This window comes from Apiospora marii, assembly GCF_038362585.1.
Source record: "Apiospora marii strain CBS 49790 chromosome Unknown utg000013l_segment0_segment0, whole genome shotgun sequence".
Taxonomy (NCBI): domain Eukaryota; kingdom Fungi; phylum Ascomycota; class Sordariomycetes; order Amphisphaeriales; family Apiosporaceae; genus Apiospora; species Apiospora marii.
The window spans coordinates 168628-185855 of record NW_027117384.1 but is presented as its reverse complement, the minus strand read 5'-3'; the positions used below and the strand labels follow the sequence as shown (position 1 = coordinate 185855).

The 17228-nt window shown below is 54.7% G+C and overlaps 6 protein-coding genes across 6 annotated transcripts; 3 read left to right on the top strand and 3 right to left on the bottom strand.

Annotated features, from left to right (window-relative positions):
* Nucleotides 1-534: 534 nt before the first annotated feature.
* PG985_015211 (uncharacterized protein) lies at nucleotides 535-1130 on the bottom strand (the record flags this gene model as incomplete). Its single annotated transcript, XM_066834977.1, has 2 exons — nucleotides 535-1054; nucleotides 1105-1130. The coding sequence occupies 2 exons, from the start codon at nucleotides 1128-1130 to the stop codon at nucleotides 535-537; spliced, it is 546 nt and encodes a 181-aa protein (XP_066676180.1).
* A 1522-nt stretch (nucleotides 1131-2652) lies between these two features.
* Nucleotides 2653-4173, top strand: PG985_015210 (phosphatidylinositol-specific phospholipase C; the record flags this gene model as incomplete). Its single annotated transcript, XM_066834976.1, has 1 exon — nucleotides 2653-4173. One exon carries the CDS (start codon nucleotides 2653-2655, stop codon nucleotides 4171-4173), a length of 1521 nt encoding a protein of 506 aa, XP_066676179.1.
* Nucleotides 4174-4679: 506 nt separating this feature from the next.
* Nucleotides 4680-7358, bottom strand: PG985_015209 (uncharacterized protein; the record flags this gene model as incomplete). Its single annotated transcript, XM_066834975.1, has 1 exon — nucleotides 4680-7358. The coding sequence occupies one exon, from the start codon at nucleotides 7356-7358 to the stop codon at nucleotides 4680-4682; it is 2679 nt and encodes an 892-aa protein (XP_066676178.1).
* Nucleotides 7359-8851: 1493 nt separating this feature from the next.
* On the top strand, nucleotides 8852-9386 carry PG985_015208 (uncharacterized protein; the record flags this gene model as incomplete). Its single annotated transcript, XM_066834974.1, has 2 exons — nucleotides 8852-8857; nucleotides 8919-9386. 2 exons carry the CDS (start codon nucleotides 8852-8854, stop codon nucleotides 9384-9386), a joined length of 474 nt encoding a protein of 157 aa, XP_066676177.1.
* Nucleotides 9387-10334: 948 nt separating this feature from the next.
* Nucleotides 10335-12623, top strand: PG985_015207 (uncharacterized protein; the record flags this gene model as incomplete). Its single annotated transcript, XM_066834973.1, has 2 exons — nucleotides 10335-11854; nucleotides 12080-12623. The coding sequence occupies 2 exons, from the start codon at nucleotides 10335-10337 to the stop codon at nucleotides 12621-12623; spliced, it is 2064 nt and encodes a 687-aa protein (XP_066676176.1).
* Nucleotides 12624-14395: 1772 nt separating this feature from the next.
* PG985_015206 (uncharacterized protein) lies at nucleotides 14396-16567 on the bottom strand (the record flags this gene model as incomplete). Its single annotated transcript, XM_066834972.1, has 1 exon — nucleotides 14396-16567. The coding sequence occupies one exon, from the start codon at nucleotides 16565-16567 to the stop codon at nucleotides 14396-14398; it is 2172 nt and encodes a 723-aa protein (XP_066676175.1).
* Nucleotides 16568-17228: the final 661 nt, after the last annotated feature.

Sequence of the window (17228 nt, the reverse complement as noted above, 5' to 3'; positions counted from 1 at the left end):
CTTGCTGGTTCCAGCAGGTGGGACAGCGGGCGAGGCGCTGATTGCACCAAAACATCAGACCGCCCCAGTGCCTGGCCGCCAATCCGCGCCCGCTCGAGGGGCTGCTGAGCTGGCAGTCAGGAGCACCATGTCATTTGCACAATCATCGGCATCTGTCAGGCATTCCTCGAACGAGAAGCATACCTACCTCAGGCGCTTATGTTCGACTTTGTGAATTGCAACAAAGAAATTGCAAATCGAAGTCATAATATGTATACATGTCTTCAGACTTCTATGCGTGCCATGTGTCTGTGCATGCCCTAACTACGAATAGAACATCAGCTGCAAATGCCTCTCTCGTTGCCAGCAGCAGCACTCTCATATAGCTGATTAATACAAACAAACCTCTTGCTGCCTGGTATGACTTGATATTACCTGACATTACCCGACATCTTGGGATCCGAAGCACTAATACAGTTTGCATGAAGAATTTCCACTCGTACCTATCTATCGAAAAGTTAAACCAGCCCATACGCCGCTAGCCGCCGACAAGATCTACTGCTGTCGGGTGTTCCAAGTCCAATGACCCCTTGGCTGGTCAGCCAATATCCTCATTGCCTCCATGTCTGCCGCATCCTGCCCGTGTTCTAGCAAGCCCTGCTCAAGAGACAAGCTTGCATACTCTTTCGCCTTGGCTTCCAACCCAAAGGTGTTGTAGTTCAGTGCGGCGAGGGTATAGGCATCCGCCATCTTGTGATCCAGTCGCTCTTCCTTGTAAAGCGCAATGAATTCCTCGATGGTAGATGTAGAAACATTTGCATTCTTCAAGTCCGCCAGTTGGTTTTCCACCTGATATATTGAGAAGAGCCTTGCGTCGGACGCCTCGGCCTCGGCCTCAGGTAGACTGCACTGAAGGCACCCGCATGAGAAGCCCCATGAGGCGCGAGCCCTCGCCTGGCGTACAGATCGGACACGGAATGAGTCCAGATACGATATGGTTAACTCTTCTCCTAGCTGTATGTCTCTGACTGCATGGGTGCGATGCGTCAGGTTCTGGTCAATATAGTAGACAAGGCTTTGTTCCCGTATTAGCTGAGATCAAGGGGTCCATCTTGAGGCTGTGACTTGGACTGACCTGGGCCGACAATCATGGTTGAGGCGCGACACTTCAGGGAAATTGCCAAAGTGCCGTTGGCTCTCTGGGCCGAGGGAAAACCTGAAAGGAGTTGGTGAACATAATATCCGCTATACGATGGCCACCCAATTCTCCAGCCTGGGCCAGGAAAAGTTGCCGCCTCTCATCGGGCAGTGCCCTTGCTGCTTGATCTAGCAAAGCGTTCTGGCTGCCCAACTCCAGCTCGTCTAGCAGATCCTCGTGCGCTACGACAGCAGGACGGACAGCCGTGATCTCCTCGCCGCGACGTATCAGCCTTGTTGCTACGAGACCGATGCCTTTTCCAGGGATCGCTACGGCTTGGAAATGGGATGTGTCATGAGCCGCACCAGTTGACCGGTTTGGTATTTGGGCTACCTTGTCTCTACTCGACAGTGTCGTTACGATAGACGCTCCCCCGTTCCCATACCCATCATTGGACCAGACACAAAATCTGCCAAGGCACAGATAAGGTCCATTCCAGCCATTTTCTGTCGCGGCTATCTTTTCATATTCCAACTTCGACTGCAAGACAGTTGGGTTATGCGGGCCAGAGACAAGACAAGACGCGAGAAATGGTAGGCGGAAGGGGCTCCATGGGCATACATTTCCCTCGGAGTAAACCCTGTCAGGAGACTGATCATGGGCTTGCGCGCAACCGATAAGGCATGCAAATACGAGTATCGAATGCGAATACTTCATTGTGGGACTGCTATCCAAATGAATGGTTCACTCGGTTTTTTGGGGGGGAGATCGTATTTCACCACATTTGAGGGAAACATTGCAACGAACATCCGGATTATTGGAATGCATCGTGAAGCCTCTGTTGTTGCTTGTCGCATTAGCTTTGAAGAGAGGGTCGGGCCATTCGCGCGTGGTGTTTCATCTCATGTTCTCCCAGACAGTATTGTGTCTTAAGGGACGTTCGAGTTCCTGGCCGCTTCAAACGCCTCTCAGGCGCACTTTTCTTTGGTATTTTGTGTGGCATACAGGAGCCGGGGCGTGATAGAGAAGATGTAGGCTTTGCTTGGGGTAGGTGGGCAGAAAGTACGGTTCAGGAGAGGTAAGTATGGAGGTAAGCATGATGAAGCTTGGATCACAAGTTCACGTTTCCACCAGGTAATTTATCACCTGGACAACATGCACCCCTAAAATGCACTCGTGCTAGCAATAGTCTCATCAACGCTCCCATGCCTATTTTTGTCTCTTCTCCATACTCATGATCGTTATATAATCCATGCGCCAGACAAGTTCCAGATTGCCCGCCTGACGCTAAATTCGCAAAGTACTTAGAGATACATACTTACCTCCATATAAAGAGACGCGCTGTCCTGTCCCGGGGCAAGTCCCAGCGCGTCCCAGCCAGCCTCAAGCCGACCTACTTAAGATCTTGAGATGCACTTAAGACGAACTCCACCCCACCACCTGGCCAATCACGACTCTCGATTCCGTCACCAGCAGCACTTGGACCCTAGGCGATTCAGCTAGCTGACGCACTCCTTTCCCAACCCATGCATGCCATGCCGGCATCAGCCTCCAAAAGTACTGGCATAAGTAGATTCGGCGAGAAACTCCTCTCGTTTCTGTGCCCCGACCAGTATGGGACTGTGGGGGACACCTCGGACACCAGCAGCATCGTCATGGCCGACCTCACCATCCGTAACCTTACCGCCACCGCGCTTGAGCTGAAACTCGTCGAGCGCTTAGACGCCAAGCCGACGTCGGGCGGAGAGCACAAGATCAAAGACAAACTCACCGGCTGCTTCAAGGGCGCCAGCGTGGCCCAGCATGCCCGCGCCAAGGGCGAGTCGCGGGACCGCCGCGAACTGTCCCTTCCTCTGGGCCGCTTCGAGACACACGCCACGGATGTGCAGGCGCCGGAGCCGGGCCACGAGGTGGTGCGCATGACCTTGGAGTTTGACGGCCACCGGTACCAGGTCGATGTGCCGGGTGAGTCGGGCCGGTCCCTGGTGATGAAGAAGCTGGACGACGGGCCCCACGAGTACACCGTCGTGTACGTGACCAACGGGGCCTGCGTGTCCATTTACAGCTCCACCCACCTGTCGAGCTGGATGAAGGAGCTGCGCGACGATTGGCCCCTCACCGCCCTGTCCATCCCGGGCACGCACAACAGCCCGACGTCCCACGTGGCCCTCCCGTCGGTGCGGTGCCAGGCCGTGGGCATCCGCGAGCAGCTCGACAACGGCGTGCGCTTCTTCGACATCCGCGTGCAGGTCAACTCGGACCCCGACAAGTCGGACCTCATCCTGGTCCACTCGGCCTTCCCCGTCTCGCTGACGGGCAACAAGTACTTCCACGACCTGCTGGACGACGTCTACAGCTTCCTCGACGCCAACCCGTCCGAGACGCTCATCATGAGCATCAAGCGCGAGGGCACCGGCAAGGGCACCGACCAGCAGCTGTCCAAGCACCTGCACCAGCGCTACGCCGCCCCCGACAACGCCCAGTGGTTCACCGAGCCGCGGATCCCGCGCCTGGGCGAGGCCCGCGGCCGCGTCGTGCTGTTCCGGCGCCACGCCAACGACGCGAGCCTCGACGCCGAGCACGGCGGCCGGGGCTACGGCCTGGACTGCTCGGCCTGGCCGGACAACTGCGAGGACGAGCCGACGGGCGGGCCCGGCATCGCGCGCGTCCAGGACTTCTACGAGATGGACCAGTCCCACAACATCGCCAAGAAGATCGAGCTGGCGCGCGCCCACCTCGAGCGCGCCGCCGAGCGCGTCTGCCCCGCCGACCTGGCCCCCGGCGACGAGTACAAGCCCTTCTTCGTCAACTTCCTCAGCGCCAGCAACTTCTTCAACGCCAACTGCTGGCCCGAGAAGATCGCCGCCAAGCTCAACCCGGCCACCATCGAGTACATGGCCCTCCGCCACGGCGAGGCCGGCAAGGGCCCCAACGGGCTGGCCGTCGGCGACGGCTGCACCGGCATCGTGGTCACGGACTGGGTCGGGCTCGGCGGCGACTGGGATCTCATCCGGTGCATCGTGGGCTGGAACGCCAGGTTACAGCTGAAAGAGTAAGGAGCTTTCTGCCATCCCCAGGCCATGGGGAACAATGGCTCCCTCGTTTATAATTCGACATCCTTCGTACTGAGAGGGCTGGGCCATATTTGTTGGGTACATTTGGTTAATCACGAGCTTGGACATGGAGCCATACTATAGAGGCCACTGTCTTATGTACATTATTTATTGGGTAACGGGGGTTTAAGGCGCTAGACCAATCACATAATAATTCGAATACACGTTATACCTAGGATGAAACGCAGGCAAGGAACAGCGAGGTTTCTGGTCAACAGACAGTGCTTAGGGTATTATTATGACTTTGTCCCATCTATATGTGGACGACTTCCTGCCTTCCGCTGCGTCTCCCGCACAGGGGTCGACCTTTCGCCAAAGGTTACAGCCAATAGTAGTACACAATGTAAACCAATGAACGCCGGGTTCCTTATTTTTGTACACTGCGCCCATGAGATCCTACTCCAGTTCGTCTATCATGAAGAGCTGCTGGGTTCCAACATTCCAAAGATTTAATCGTCCTCAATATCATCATCGCTCAAAACGAGCTTCTGTACTGCAGGTCCTGCCGAAGATCCGTCGCTCTTCGGGCGGATGGCCAGTTTCTTCTTGCGCGGAGATGACTCCTGCGTGGCTTTGTCTGTTGCCCACGACTCCGTGTCAGCAGGGTTGGTATCATCGACGTCCGCTGCCTCCTCGTCGGGGGTCCCACTCGTGCCCGAGAAAGACACAACCTTTTCAAGTTCTCTCAGCCTGAGGTTACTGAGAGACGTTCTTCGGCGCCGCGCAATATGGGTCATGTAAGGTAGTCGCTCCAGGAGGAGCTCTTTGCGCGCAGAACTCCCCAGGGACAGCAACGGCGCTGCTTGATCTTGAGTATGCTCCGTCGCATTGGCCTGGCCACTACCAACGTGGGATGCTTTTTTGATGGTTCTGTCACCAGAGTTGGACATGTTTGGCCTACGGAAAGCCGACGCACCCGTCGTGATACTCTGCGAACTGCTTTCTTCCCCTCTCAGTAATTTCGTGGACCAAAGATCGACCATGCCTCCAAGTTCTTCTTTCTCCCTCCAGAGCTTGAGGCTGGTTGGGTAAAACATTTTGAAGGCGTCACCCCCCTTCCGATTGGACGTCGTCCCAATCCTCTTCACTGGATTAGGAAGGGAAAAGAGCAAGCCCCTAGTAGCCACTTCGAAAGCGATCTCTTCTTGCCGTAGAACATGACTTGCCGAGTCTCGTCCTGCAAATGTTCCAGAGCCGAATCCCCGTCCCCCGAAAAACATATCGTTAGTCGGACATAGCAGATCGCTTTCGGATAAATACTCGATGCATTCATTGATGTAGTCAACAGCAGAGAACTGGTCGCTCGATCCAGTTGGTGCACACGATAGAACATAATTCTCGTGCAAAGCGGATATGAAGGTGTGTGTGTCCGTGCCGGTCTCGTCTATGAGATGATCGACTACAACCTCGGACTGTTTCGGTCGGGCACTCGCAGCTAAGAAGCCTGGTAACATCTCGGCTTTTCCTTCCGGCGTTTGAGAAGACATTGGTTTCTCATCTCGTTTGTTGTAGACAACTTTTCCAACGGCGTGGAATATCCCCAAACTTGACTCACGCTGTGTGACCAGTTCGAGGCTCTCTTGCTCTCCTTTCGTGAGTGCAACAATATCCTTCGCGCCTCGTTTCGGTTTCGCAAATGTCACTCTTGAGCCCCAGTCAGCCTCATCGTCGCCTTTGAGACACAGGAACTCCAACGAAGAGACGGCGCTTCTGATGTCACCGATTTCGCCCAGACGCTTGAGAACCAATGGTCCGGGAGTGCGCTTCCGGCCAGATTTGCGAGCCTCCTTTTTGACAATCAAGTCCAGGGCACCTGCCAGAAGAGTTGGGGCTACCGCATTGAACTCAATCATGCCTGCACCTGGGTGGCGAGTAATTTCAGGGCCAAGCAAGCGATGAGCTGTGAAACTGTCGGCTGATGCCGATGTCGTTGTAAGAAGTGTTTCCGAGATCACCATAACAACAGGTGTGATAGGGACTTTGGATGATGTCTGTCCAAATGCAGCCAGGGAGGGTGTGTTGGCCGCAAGGTATTGCAGTATCGTGCCTCGGAAAGACTGTAAAGCGGTTGAAGACTTTGTAAAAGTATTCGGAAATTCTTCGATCATGATGATTTTGCGTGCGTTCTCACTCATCGTTGCAGTCGAAATGCTGGCAGTAGTTGGCACGTCTGAATCAGTATCCAGCTGCCCAAATTTGCCACTGCGGCCCATGAACTCTTCGAACTGTGCCGAAGCGGACTGGAACCCGAGGCCTGACCCTGCAACTGTGGGATTCCTCCATTCAAGTAGCTCGCATTTCATATCCTTAGCGAGAAGCCGCATCGTGGTTGTTTTTCCTGTCCCTGCCGCGCCTTTCAAGATGAGCAGGCGCTGCCTCATCCTGCCCGCGATGACATCTTCTAGCCACCTTCGCACGTCCGTCACCTTCTTTTTATGGACCGCCAACTCGTCTAAATTGGATGGGCCAAACCGTTCAGACCACGGCCTTTGATCATCGGCGGGGGCAACAGGTGTTGTCGGACGAGGCGGCCGGAGAAACCTCTGGCTTGCCGTGACGGCTGTTCCCATATCATGTCCAGCATCGCCCTGTGTCCCTTCTCTGAAGCGCTTGCGGGCATTTGCAGCCACTCGGCTGGTTGTTGTAGTCGAAACATCCACCACGCCATCCTCGTCGGATATGGGGTCGCTCAGTATATCGTCTACAACCGAAGACGAAGGTGTAGCAATGGCCCGCTCAGCCTGGCGGGAGAATAATGTTTTCAGATCGGCAGTCTTCCCTTTGCTCCCCGACTTCTCGTCCGCTGCAGTTCGATTCCTGGTCTTCCTGGGACTGACACTCGGCTCGGGCCTCTTGCTTTTAATTGGCGGAGCGGCCCCAGATCGTAATGTTTTGTGCGGCGGCGGCTGTCTTCGATCGTTCACATTCGAGGGGCGCAACGTGCGCTTGGCGATCGGGCTTGGGGACGGCGAGCCTGCACGCGACGTGTTTGCCGTTGAAACGGGATTCTGATTTGGGGAGGAGAACAAGTAATTGGCCAAGGTGTTGTTGGCCTGGGGCTGGAGTTCCTCTTCATCGTCGGAGGCATGCACGACATTTCGTTTGCGACGCTTCGTCGGCGGAGCCATGACGAAGATACTGAAGCAGTGGGAACGTCATTAGCTGAGATAGAGCTCAGTCATGGACGGGCCTAAACAAATATGCGAGTGGCATTGAGATCGAAGTGCATCATAAGCGCCAAATGCGCAGGCGTTCATAATTCCAAATGCCTGTAGCATCCGGCGGTAAAAAAAAAAAAAAAAAAAAAAGCAAGTGCTTCAGGTAGGCACCTGTTAGGTAGGTATGTATTATTAATGTTGACCTGATTGATGATGGCAACCTCTCAGAGCCGGGACAGCCCACTCTCTAACCCGCGTCGCGCTCTCTCCACTCACTCCGCGCTATCACCTGACTCAATCAACCCTCCAGCCTGCAGTGGGAGATATGTCTCATCGCAATTGTTTTCTTTTTCTCAAGTCACTCTTCTTGTGAACCCCTGCAACTGTGCTATTTTGAATCTCTGCCGCATCTGAGATTTCCCCCAACTTGGGCCCAAGATTGTCGTACATTACATGCAGGAACCCAAGACTTGGACACCTGCCAACTTGGTTTATAACCCCAAGCTCCGCAGTATAGGGGTGGCTGCACTACTGGCACCAGCCAGTGTTGTCAGATGTAATGCTTACCTGATGTGAGCAACACTTCATGTTGATCATGTAAAGACTTGACTTGTTCCATGTAGCCTTATTTGCTTCAACTACATGTAGTTGCCGTGCTGGCAAATTCGCACAACCCGCACCCGCACCTGTGCTATTGGCGTTGGCTAAAGTAAGAGCTTACATGTAATGTAGTCTGTCGCTATGCGTGGCTTAAGAGACGGGCCGTCTTAGAAGAGCAAGCGATTATACCTGATTGCACTTACTGTGCGTCGCGATGATGAGCGGGACAGGGACGGCATTCCATCTGCCGCAGCGCCATTTGCGTCCAGACCCACGCCACCAGACTTGGATGTCATGCATCTCACGGTCTATAGACCAAAAGGTTCGATACTTCAGAGTGGCGAGTAGCCCTAGGACAACTAGCCTCGGGTCGGATGTTGCCCCGGGAGAAGAATGGCGGGTTCCTTCTACAGAAAGCTCCCGGCGCTGGCACGGGAGCACTTACACACACCCACCAAAAGCCATCGAGGCCTCTCCTCGACAACTCAATACTCCATCCATGAACATGACATCAGCAGTCGCTTATTGAACTTTCGGCCTGTGGTGATGTGCTCGGCGGGCTGACTATTGCTCTAGGAATAGCTGGGAAAGAAGCAATTCGGACTTGGAAGCCTACCCCTATGTGCGCCGTCCCAGAAGGGAGGATGTGAAGAAACGATAGGTATAAGTATCCAACAGAAACCCCATGAATTGCAGAACAATCATCATCAACACTACCAACACTATCACCATCATCACTGCTTCTCCAATATCAAACATACCAAACACGCCGATCTGCTCATAAGATAGCCAGCAGCTACTTCGGTGTCTTCACTGCCTACACATATCACACTATTCCTAGCCTCGAAACCCGATATTTCACAATGCAGGTGAGTTTATCCCATGTATATAAGATGATGGGGATACCAACTGACTATGATGCCAATATAGCAATTCACCAAGATCGTTCTGTCTCTCGTCGCCATTGCCGGCGCTGATGCCGCTGCCATTGAGCGAGCGTTCCCTCCTATCGCGACTCTGACACCCTACCTCGCACCTCTCTGCAAGACTGCGGATCCGATATTCTCGAACTTGTGCACGTTCAACCCGGTGTCTCTCACCCAAGGTGGATGCCAAAACATCCCCAACACGTGCAACATACATTACCCGGCCTCCTTCACAGCATCGCTGAACCAAGACAACGGCGGCGTTTGCCAGGTGGTCGTCTACTCGGAGCCGGGGTGCACAGGAAGCCCGATCAAAAGCGGCGGCCTCTCAACGTCCCAGACCGGCTGCGTCGGATCTACCTACCCCGGAAAGCTGGTAGGAGGCCTACCGGCTGTTGGTCTCGTGGATGGGGGCCAGGCCCTGCCCTTCGGGTTCCAGAGTGCGCAGTTGATCTGCGGCGGCGGGCAGTAAGCAGCTAGTGGGCGCTCAACAGGGAGAATTATGATATCAGTCTTCGGGGTCATTACGTTGGTCGATGGCAGGTTCCAGGCAAGACACCCAGCCTGTTGATCCTAGCATCCAGAGCTGGATGCGTATTTAATATGGGTGGAAGGCTCTTCAGCTTTTGCAGCTCCAAACTATAGTTTGATATGGGGCAGACGTGCCCCGGGGCAGATAGACTCCCGTACACACACTCCTTACATATGTACTTATCCAATGAAAAGTTATTTGCTTCTTTAAGGCCTGTGTTGATGAGACTACCTAGATTGGCTTATTCAAGGGAGGTGATACGAGCACTAACCACAGCACAGCCACACTCTGAGTTATGGTGCGCCACCTCTTCGCTGCCTAGCCTCCATTGGATTTACAGGGTCTAACTGGGAAAGGAGAGCTGCTGGCACGCTGGCTGGCCGCTGCCTTGGGTGGAGGAGGGTCACCTGGGAGCCTGGGAGGGAATCGTCCCAGGCTTCGACTGAGGTTGCCACAGAGACAAGTGGTCGCAAGAAGTCCACTTTGTCGTTCAACACCTCATTTCAGCAAATGAAAATCCTCCCCCCACCATTCACACGTTGCAAAAGTTTAGGATCGTGAGACCTGCAGTCTTTCAACTTGTCTGGCTTTGCAGTTTGACCTTGCTCGTGGTAGCCGAAAGTTGGTGGTCTTAATTGCGCCCTCTCGTCCATGCCAGACGTCATTTGCGCGTTCCTTACAAAAGAACTATTTATCGCCCGTTGTCCCTGGAATAGGTACAGCACACAAAGACAACTTGCATCTGCCCCAGGCATCTGGTGAAGCCTACCAACAAGACTTGTCTTGGCTTCCTTGGTAGTCCTCTTTTGTCAATCACTTACCTGTTCTCTCTAACTGCATCTTACTTTTTCTTCCCCTACTGGATACCACCGTTTCGCATCGCGCAACATGTCGGATTCAGAGGAATACCTACAGCCGGGCTTCGACGCCAGGTCGCTGACCATGCCACGACTTCGGTCGGTCCTCGTCGCACACAATATCAGCTATCCTGCCACCGCCAAAAAGGCCCAGCTCGTCGAAATATTTAACGAGAACATTGTGCCACAGGCCAAGAAGATCCTGGATCGCCGCGCGAAGGCTAAGAGATCTAGCAAGGGCATCAGCGATGCTGAACGCGGGCAGAGCATAGATCCATTTGGCGAGCAAGAGGACTTGGCTCCGCCGCCACCTCCATCTACCCGAACACGCCGCTCTCAGTCGCCCAGGAAAGCCTCGGTGCGCGTCAAGTCCGAAGAGCCTGAACAACCCATCATGCCGCCTGCTCGGAGTCCCTCCAAACGCCAGCCGCGAGCCTCCAGCCGCCAACCAGAACCATCGGATACCGACACTGCTCCAGAAACATATGGCGCGCGGAGGTCGCGAAGTCCACGCAAGAAGCAGCTGGAGACTGTACCGCAGCTGAAGACCGAGCAGTCCGAAGAGTTCTTCAGGCGCACATCGGGCATGTTCACGTCGGACAATCCGTTCCAGAGCGCCAGCTCTCCTCCTGCCGAGGTGCCGACCGCCCGTCGCAGGACTGCTGGCCACGAGACTCCGCGACCAACAAGCAATTCATCGGTACGCAGACGGACCCGTGAGCCTGATTACGCCGCAGAAGACACGTATGATGCGACGTTGCCGCCACGGCCCGCCGCGCAGCCTCGGACCCTTCCGCCCCGGATCCTGCAGCCTCCGATTCTGCATCCGCAGACCCCAGTCAATCGTGTGGCCCGCAGCAAAACGCCCGAGATGACACCAGAGCCTATGATGGAAGCGGGGGAGGAGTTCACTGTCGAGGAACAGCTGGAACTCGCGGCTGAAGAAGCCACTACTGGCCAGTCGGCCATGATCCCGCGACAGACCCGCCCCCCTTCCAAAGCCAACTGGAGCACCTCGTTGACGGTGATGGCGGTGACTGCTCTGAGCGTTTTTGCTGGATGGTACCGTCAGGAAAAGATCGCCATCGGGTATTGTGGTGTCGGCCGTGCGATAGGATCTGTTCCCACCGAGATACAGGTTCCTGAGTGGGCGCACTCAGTTCTCCCTCCGGAGATCGAGGTGCCGCAGTATGTCTTGGAGACATTGGAGCCCGTTTGCGAACCTTGCCCCGCTCATGCCTACTGCACCGGTGACTTCACTGTCCAATGTGAGCCGGATTATATTCTCAAGCCTCATCCTCTATCGCTTGGTGGCTTCGTTCCTCTCCCACCCACCTGTGAGCCTGACGGCGAAAAGGCCCGCCGCGTTAAGGCGGTGGCGGACAAGGCGGTCGAGGAGTTGCGTGAGCGCACGGCCAAATTCGAGTGTGGTGAACTCGCCAACGAGGAAGGCGGCAAACTCGAGTCTCCAGCTATAGAGGAGCAGGAACTCAAGGAGGCCATCAACCAGAAAAGGAGCAAGAAGCTGAACAACAGGGAGTTTGAGGACTTGTGGGTAGTGCTCTTGGTGAGGTCAAGGACCGCGAAGAGGTCGAGGTCAAGGTCGAGGAGTAAGTCTTTGTCCCCTATTTCGTTGCCGGCATTTTCCCTCTCCGTCACGCGGGTCTTCTAACCAACTCATATTCTGACAAATTTGGCAACTAACCAGACCACAACGCACCCCAATAGAGTACGAGATTCCCGAGGTGTTCCAAACACCTACTTATCGTCCACCAGTCTCGCTCGAGTTCCCATCCGCTGCGCCGTCAAACGATCCCTCCGACTCGGGCTGGCGCGATATCGTCTCCAGATTAGTGCTCTGATTTCGTTCGTGCTCACCGCTATCTATGGCCGTAGACGGTACCTTTCAAATAAGAAGGCCGCTGCTCAGGTCCCGGCACTCGTGGACCTTGTACTGGAGCGACTGGCGAGCCAAAAGCAGCTTGGAGACGACATTGACGACCCGTGGCTGTTCCTACCCAACCTGCGGGACGATGTGTTGAGGAGTATCCACTCGTTAAGCCAACGCGAGAAGATCTGGCAGAGAGTTCGTGCGGTTGTGGAGCAGAACAGCAATGTAAGGACGAGCCAGCGGGAGGGCCGGAGCGGCGAAGTCGGCCGAGCATGGGAATGGATAGGCCCGACGGCCGGAGACAGTTCACGACGACGCAGAAGCGGACGGGTGTCTTTTGGCCCCGACGTGAAGTCTGAAACCGGCTCGCCCGAAGAGGAGAAGTCATACTTGCACCAGAAGTGGGAGGAAGGACGGCCCATCTACTAGGACGCCAATGAGAGATGTAATGAGATGTGAAGATGTACGGCGGGACAAGGTCTGAGGCGTCGGTAGGCGTTCCGGTTGACTGGTTCGAGGCAGGCGATTTACGCCGCAACTTCATTGTCGCGCGAACCCTGGTGTTTCGCTTGCTTGACGAGGATGTGCTATACCTTATTTCGTTTGTAATTGGAAGTACGTCGACAGAGGAAAGAATGCTACGAACTGTTCTTACGATTCTGCTGGAACATCACAAAGACCCGGTATATATATTCACATACCCTTTAAGAGTATTGTACAAGATTTGGTTCACACCATCCTTTTCTAGCTGTTGATGGCGATGATGTTTGGTAGCCAGTGACTTGGTTACGTTGGGCCTTCTTTTGATAAGTGGTGATCGCAATGCGAACATGTTTTGGCTCTAATGACTAGGTAGGAATTTGATCCATTCACTTGAAAAGACGATGTAAGATCAAGGTTTCTGTTTATTACTGTTTATACTGTGATATTGTTATGTCCCTCGGCTCATTGAACTCACTGGAGTGTGAAGATTGGAGACGTACGGCAGGCTCTAGCTAGGTATGTATGTAGAACTCACCATAGTATTCTTGTCCAACCTCATCCCAGATTCGAAATAAGGACAAAGTGCGTAGTGATGCTGCTGTGTTGTTCCGCAGCCCTCATCAACCAACGTCAGACGCTTAGTAGCATCCAGTCAGTCAGCCATCGCGTAGCCATGCACCCCATACTACAGAGGGGCCACGTTGTTATCCTCAATGAATGCGTTACAAGACGATTGTTATTATATGGTTTATATATATCTGCTATTCCGAGCACTCCCTACCCTCCATCTTCTGGACGGAGGGTAGAAGTAGAGTAGTACATGGTTCAACTTCACACCTTACATCAACATTGTTGCTATCAGGACTTCGGTACGTCGAATCCTCCTCCTCCTTCTCCCCCTTCGGTCTGTCTCGTCTCCTCCGGCTCTCCCTCCCTTCCCCTGCGCCTCTTCCGATGCGGGCATCATGCGTGATGTCGTTGTATCCAAAGAGTACGCGAGTGTAGGACGACAGAACTCATCGATCGTGTGGCCTGATGTTCGCAGATTGCGGATCTAGGGCCAGGTGGTTATAGGAAAATGGGTAGTAAGAAAAAAGATATACATGAAAATTATATCATAGCGTCGGCTATACCCGGGACGAGATGATTTTTCGGTTTCGCTTCGTTCGGGGGGTGGGCACAGAAACAGGCGCAGAGCCTGTCACTCTCTTTCTCTGTCTGTCTGTCTGTCTGTCTGTCTCGTATGGACTCGGTAGAGGGTGGCAGTGATAATCTGATGTGACAGGAAGTAGGTGACAGTCGTGGTCAAAAGACATCGTGATGCGCAACAACCCCATGCGCCGCTGCTGCGCCTGAAGAGCAAGAAGAAAGAGAAGAAGCATAAACACATTGTCGGACGTGGCCAAGTTCCGTCTAGGGACCATGGTGAATGTCGTGGGCCAAACATCGGAAGCTCTTTTCTTCTTTTTAAAGACTAAAACATCGAAGCGCCGGCCAGCCCGCCCGCTAGGGGCCTAAGGGAATATGCGTCTAGTAGAAGTGATTGATCGTTGAAATGCCGCTCCATAGGGTGGGGTATAAACGATGGACGTGAAAAGTATATAAATATATAACAGCAAAGTTCGTGACAGGTTTCGTGAAGTATATGTGCAGCATGGGTGCGACCAGCCAGAGCAAGAATCGGAGACACGCGGAGAGGAGGATTGCTCCGTACTTTCTTATAGCTTGTTGTCGCCGAGGTTCAGCCAGCTCATGTCGGAGGTGGCAGCCTCAGGCAAAGGAGGCTGCTTTGAAAGGCCGGTGGCACCAGTGACAGGGCGGCTGCCCGGCGGACCCAGATGAGTCGTATAAATGCTGGCCGAGTAGGCACTGCTGGGAGCGCGGTCCTGGCCCCAGGGCTTCTTGGCCGCGGTGGGATCCCACTGCTCATGGACGCTGGGGGGGATGCCGCTCGAGTAGCCGGACGAAGAGGTGCTCGAGAGCGGACGCTCGATTTGTCCCGACATGCCCTCGCTTATCCGGCTGTCGATGTGCGAGATTGTCGGGCTGTCAGTGTGCACGCGGCTGAAGGACGGGCGGCCCTCCACTTGCAGGGGCGGCACGGTGGCCGAGTCCTGCGTCATGCGGTGCTGCACATCTGTATAATGCGAGCTTTCCGAGGCCTGGGTCTCCCGCCGGCTTCCAGGGCCAAACCCGAGGATGTTGAGGGTGCTTCCACCAGACCAGTACCGGTTCCATCCGGAGCTCCGTCTCGTCTCTCCATCCTTGTTCACGGCCGGGCCGTTCCTGGGCTTCGGGTCCTCGACCTCAGCAGCAAAAGAGACGGCCTTTTCGTCTCTCGACTCCAATATGGGCGATGATCTCGCCTGAGGCACTGGTCGTCCGATCGTACTCTTGAACTGCTTGGCGAACACGCTGCTGACTGAGCTGCGCTTGGAGACTCCGCTGTTCTGGCTGTTCTGGCGCTCGACGGCTGCGGGTTTTTGTATCTTGCCCATGAGGATGGCCATCGACGAGAAAGACCCGGCTGACTCCTGCTGGCCGTGGCCTCGGTAATACCCACCAGATGCCTTCCCTGTGTTGGGCATGTACTCCTGCTTCTCCGGAATTCCGCTGTCTCTTCGGTGATGGCCTTGTTCCACATAGTTTTGGCGTTGCTTCTTGCGCCGCAACCAGAACAGCAAGGCAATAAGCATAATGGCAACACCAAAGATTACACCCAGGGAAATTCCGAGGATCTGGCCAGTTTCCATCTTCTTGGGAGCGGAAGCAGCCGCTGGGGGAGCGGCGGCGGCGGAGTCGGTCTGCGACGGCTCCGGGGCTGCCAACGGGGATGGGGCACCGGTCGGATCAGATGCGGCCGAGGTGGGCAGCGAGGCAATAGCAAAGTCCTCAACCCCAACGAGTTTGGCTGTGGCGTTTTCCCAGCAGTTCTCCCGGGCGTTGAAGATACATAATGTATCCTTGTCGTTTCCTCCCGACATAACGACCATACCGTCTGGATCTGAAGCCAGGGAGTACTGATCCCTAGTAGTCGTTGGCGCTAGGGTCGCGTTGTATTTCGGCCAGTTACTGGCCGTCAAATCCCTCTCCTTCAGAGACGGGCGGCTGGCTTTCGTTGCTTTTCGGATAGGCACCGACTTGACCACTGGTCCTTCGGCGTCCATCAATACCATCCTTTGCACTTCGTTGGGCGACTTGCTCATGTCGAAGGTGTAGAGATGTTTACTTCCATCATCGGCGTTCACCAGCGTCGCTTTCACCTGATTCGTGCCCTTCGTTATGGGCTCGGCGAGAGTGCTGTTTGAATCAGACCAGCCTGTCTTGCCGTCAAACAGCATGACCTTGGTATTTGTCGCATCTCCTCCAACCATGACAGCTTGTGCCTCGGACCATGGCAATAGTATAGGAGCTATCGCGGGCGGCGCGATCGACTGCCAGGCCAGGACGGTGTACGGTTCGGATGCACCGACGGTAAATGTTTGGGATGACAGATGTTGGGAGCCATCTTGGGCTCCGGCGTATACCAGTATCGAGTCGGAAGCGTTGAGATAGACGGCGCTGTGCCATAGCCGACTTTGGGTTACCGAGACAGTCGGGGCGATCGACTCCCACTTGCCAGTCGCAAAGGTGAACTTCTGGAGGCCTCGATATTCCGGATCCGCCGACGTGCCTCCCACAATGTATAAGCCTGCCTTCGAGGCATCTTTCGGCGTCGAGCCCACGCAAACTCCACCCTCCACTGCCTGCCCGCTTGGCAACTTCTTCCATTCCTCCTTCTCTTGTAGAACCAGCGACTGGAGCCCTTTCGATGAGTATTCGTACAGTGTGTTGTCGTGGATGACCGAGCAAGCGCCCGTGAGGGACACTGCTGGTTTAGGGAATGCCATCTTGGTGGACCCCTAGTCAATGTCGTCGACGACGGGATGATGCGGTGTATCCAAAGCACCAGAGAGAAACTTAAGTTTCGAGCCGTCTTGATCACTATATCATTGTTGGGGAGACAGAAAAGAGACTGTGTACGGGCTTGGCCAGGGATACCCTCGACTGTCGATTGGTCAGTGTTGAGGCGCAGTCAATGCCTGTAACGGCGAGCGATGCCAAAGGGGACAGTTGTGACCAGACTGAGACTTTGACAAATGAAGACGACTTCGGACTGTTTGCCGGCGTCTTCTGGGTAAGCAAGCAAGCAAGCAAGCGCCTTATTGGATGTAGTTCGTTCCGAAATTCTTGATTCCGGAAAAGATGGGCGATTCGTCGGCCTGGGAAAGGGTGGCTCGTCTCAAGTCCAGTGTCGAGCGGCGCAACGAGGTCTAAGCCTCCGCAGCAAACGAGACCGTCGAGATCGTCTGGGACAGAGTGGGCGTCCTCCTCAATGTCGGGCCGGGACAGACGACGAGCAGCAAGCGGCAAGCAGCAAGCAGCTCGACAGCGAAAATAGCAAATAATGAAAATAAAGTCTTGGGAGCGGAAAAGGCCTGGAGGTGCTGCGCGCGCGGGCGAGTTGTTAGGAGTGAATCAGTGATCTACGGAAACAAAGTTTTGATGAGC